The sequence below is a fragment of the Gekko japonicus genome, unplaced genomic scaffold, assembly GCF_001447785.1.
Source record: "Gekko japonicus isolate JY-2015 unplaced genomic scaffold, Gekko_japonicus_V1.1 scaffold3418, whole genome shotgun sequence".
Taxonomy (NCBI): domain Eukaryota; kingdom Metazoa; phylum Chordata; class Lepidosauria; order Squamata; family Gekkonidae; genus Gekko; species Gekko japonicus.
The window spans coordinates 1,030-4,116 of NW_015174941.1; the positions used below are offsets into that span (position 1 = coordinate 1,030).

The 3,087-nt window shown below is 49.7% G+C and overlaps 1 protein-coding gene across 1 annotated transcript in view; it reads right to left on the minus strand.

Moving 5' to 3' along the window:
- Window positions 1–2,186: 2,186 nt before the first annotated feature.
- JMJD8 (jumonji domain containing 8) overlaps window positions 2,187–3,087 on the minus strand; it is a gene marked incomplete at its 3' end in the record, with an annotated part of 12,996 nt that continues 12,095 nt past the window's right edge. The window contains exon 8 of the mRNA XM_015425103.1: window positions 2,187–2,321. Coding sequence (XP_015280589.1) covers window positions 2,187–2,321 — 135 coding nt within the window. The remainder of the gene's footprint in view (window positions 2,322–3,087) is intronic.

A 3,087-nucleotide genomic window follows, 5' to 3' on the forward strand; every position in this document is an offset into this window, starting at 1 on the left:
ACCAACCAAAGAGCGGGGATTTCTGAGATGCTGAATTTTGGAAAGAATGAAGAGGGGCCTCTTTGCCGCCTGGGGCCAGAAACCAACTGGAACCGCTACAGAAGCATTTGAGGAAACAGTGACTGCTTTCTGAGCAGCCCATGGCAAATCTCCCTGCTGGAATGTTCGCTCTGTATCCTTTCGAGGAGATAATCTCTATGTAAACCAGGAATGGGTTTAAAGCGGATTTACAAGATGGCAAAACCAGTACAGAATGGGTGTAATCCCTGAGGTTTAGAAGGAGGGTGCCTTCGTGCCCCTCCCCTTTCGGTTATTATTCCGTCCCCCCCTACAAATCACGCTCAGCCATAATTGTATTTATTACGTGGACACGCAGCCCACCCCCAATCCTCCGGAGGGTAACTGCATGATAATTATACTACCCAATCCGTGGCCCGGATGCAATAAGACCATTTACACTGCTTCTTGAAGATGCATAGGCTTGGGTTTTGGCTGATGACTGCACAGCTCTGGGAGAGCCACAAAGAATGCCTCTCCGTGCACCCAATTTGGGGCACCAATGCTACTACACCTGAGAGGGTGTTCCTGGGGAATCTTAAGAGATTGGGGAAGGTCACATGGAAGAAGGTGCTCCCTTAAGCACCCACAAAGAGAGGGGAGGAAAAACTAAACCAAACAAGGAAAAACCTCCAAAGGAAGTTTGGGAAACTAGTAAAGGACCAGAAGAGAAGAGATTGGATTTATACTCAAGTTATAGTTAGGAGCTGCGGTGGCTCAGGTGGTTAAGACGCTGAACTACAAGCTGTGGAAGGTTGGTAGTTCAGCAGTTCGAGACCCGAGTGCGCCGCATGACGGAGTGAGCTCCCGTCTCTATTTCCAGCTCCTGCCAACCTAGCAGTTTGGAAGCAAGAAATTGCAAGTAAGAACATAAGACCTTCAGAGACGCCAATGTTGGATCAGGCCAGTGGCCCACCCAGTCCAACACTCCATGTCACACAGTGGCCAGAAATACCAGGTGCCATCAGGAGGTCCAGCAGTGGGGCCAGGACATTAGAAGCCCTCCCACTGTTGGCCCCCCCCAAGCACCAGGAAGACAGAGCATCACTTGCCCCAGAGTTTATAGTTAGGTATAGTTCAACCCAAGTTGAAGTTAAAAACATCAAGAGGTATGGACAGAAGTACGTGTGTTTCCCCCCCAAAAAACACATAAAAACCTCGTAGAGGCCCAAATAAAGCCTCATAAAATAATCAAAGCGACACATGTGCAAAAGGAGCCCTATATGACCTGACGCGTTTCGACCCACAAGAGCCTTGTTCAGAGGTCAAATAGCGCAGAATACAACATGGCACAAAGCCCCTGTGACCCTTGTAAGGCAGTAAACAATTGATATAGGGCCAAAAATGGAATGTTCCAATCTGGAACTGAATGACACAAAACTGGTTTTTGTGTGTGGGGCCACAAAACGTATCTGGCCTTGTGTCAGAAACAATTGCATATATTGGCAATGTTAATATCGCCAATATGTATCTTCCAGTTTAGGTCCTATGAATACAAGTAAAATCTCCTCATCAGGGCCAAAGTGACATCAATATGTAACAGTTTACTTTACTAGTTTTCTAAGCTCTCTTAAGCACACCAGTTCTCGGGCCTGGAGACAATGTGGACCCTGAAACACAGGTGCCATTTGCTTCTGATGACTTCCTAGCCCAGTGGTGGCGAACCTCTGGCACGGGTGCCAGAGGTGGAACTCAGAGCCCTCTCTGTGGGCACGCGTGCCATCGCCCCAGCCAGGCCCAGACCATCATTAAAGTGCCGAATTCTCTGCCAAATAATTTTAAGTACATGAAAGCATTTGGGATTGCTTTCCTTACTTTGTTTGGATCGTCTTAAGTTAATGTATGAGTGGTTTTTTTCTAAAGTAAAACCTCAGTATTCAGGTTTCAATTGCCGTGTTGGCACTTTGCGATAAAGAAGTGGGTTTTGGGTCGCAGTTTGGGCACGCGGTCTCTAAAAGGTTCACCATCACTGTCCTAGCCCGTTGAGAACGCCAGACAAAAACTCCTGAACCGTCGTCAAGGGCGCCCCTACATTTTAATGCAGTCTAGCCCCAAAAGTACAAAGGCACAAGCGGTGGCTGAGTTCTCTAAAACAGACGCTTTGGTGGTTTGACCACGGCCACAGTTACCTCTCCGGGGTGAATGGTGCATTCGATTGGCCTCTCCCAGGGGGGCAGGAAAGGGTACGTGTCCAGCAGCCAAGACAGAGTAGTCTTGTTGGGATGGAACTCTGGCGTTTTCTCCGGGGGATACAGAAACCAGCGCTGCAGAGAGAGAGACGGCGAGAGGCTCAGCACATGTCATTTCACTGACCTTCTGAGATGGGAGAAATCTACGTACCTCCGAGACTGCTTCTCCTGCTATAAGAACATCAGAGAAGCCAATGTTGGATCAGGCCAATGGCCCATACAGTCCAACACTCCATCACACAGTGGCCAGAAATACCAGGTGCCCTCAGGAGGTCCAGCAGTGGGGCCAGGACACGAGAAGCCCTCCCACTGTTGCCCCCCCCCAAGCACCAAGAAGACAGAGCATCCCTTGCCCCAGACATAAGAACATAAGAGAAGCCAATGTTGGATCAAGCCAATGGCCCATCCAGTCCAACACTCTGTCACACAGTGGCCAAAAATACCAGGTGTCCTCAGGAGGTCCAGCAGTGGGGCCAGGACACTAGAAGCCTCCCACTGTTGACCCCCCCCCCCAAGCACCAAGAATACAGAGCATCCCTTGTCCCAGACATAAGAACATCAGAGACGCCAATGTTGGATCAGGCCAAAGGCCCATCCAGTCCAACACTCTGTCACACAGTGGCCCCAGAAACCAGTGCCATCAGGAGGTCCACCAGTGGGGCCAGGACACTAGAAGCCCTCCCACTGTTGCCCCCCCCCCGAGCATCAAGAATACAGAGCATCCTTTGCCCCAGCCTGAGAGTTCCTATCTATACCTTGTGGCTAATAGCCACTGATGGATCTCTGCTCGATATGTTTATCCAATTCCCTCTTATAAGAACGTAAGAGAAGCCAGTGTTGG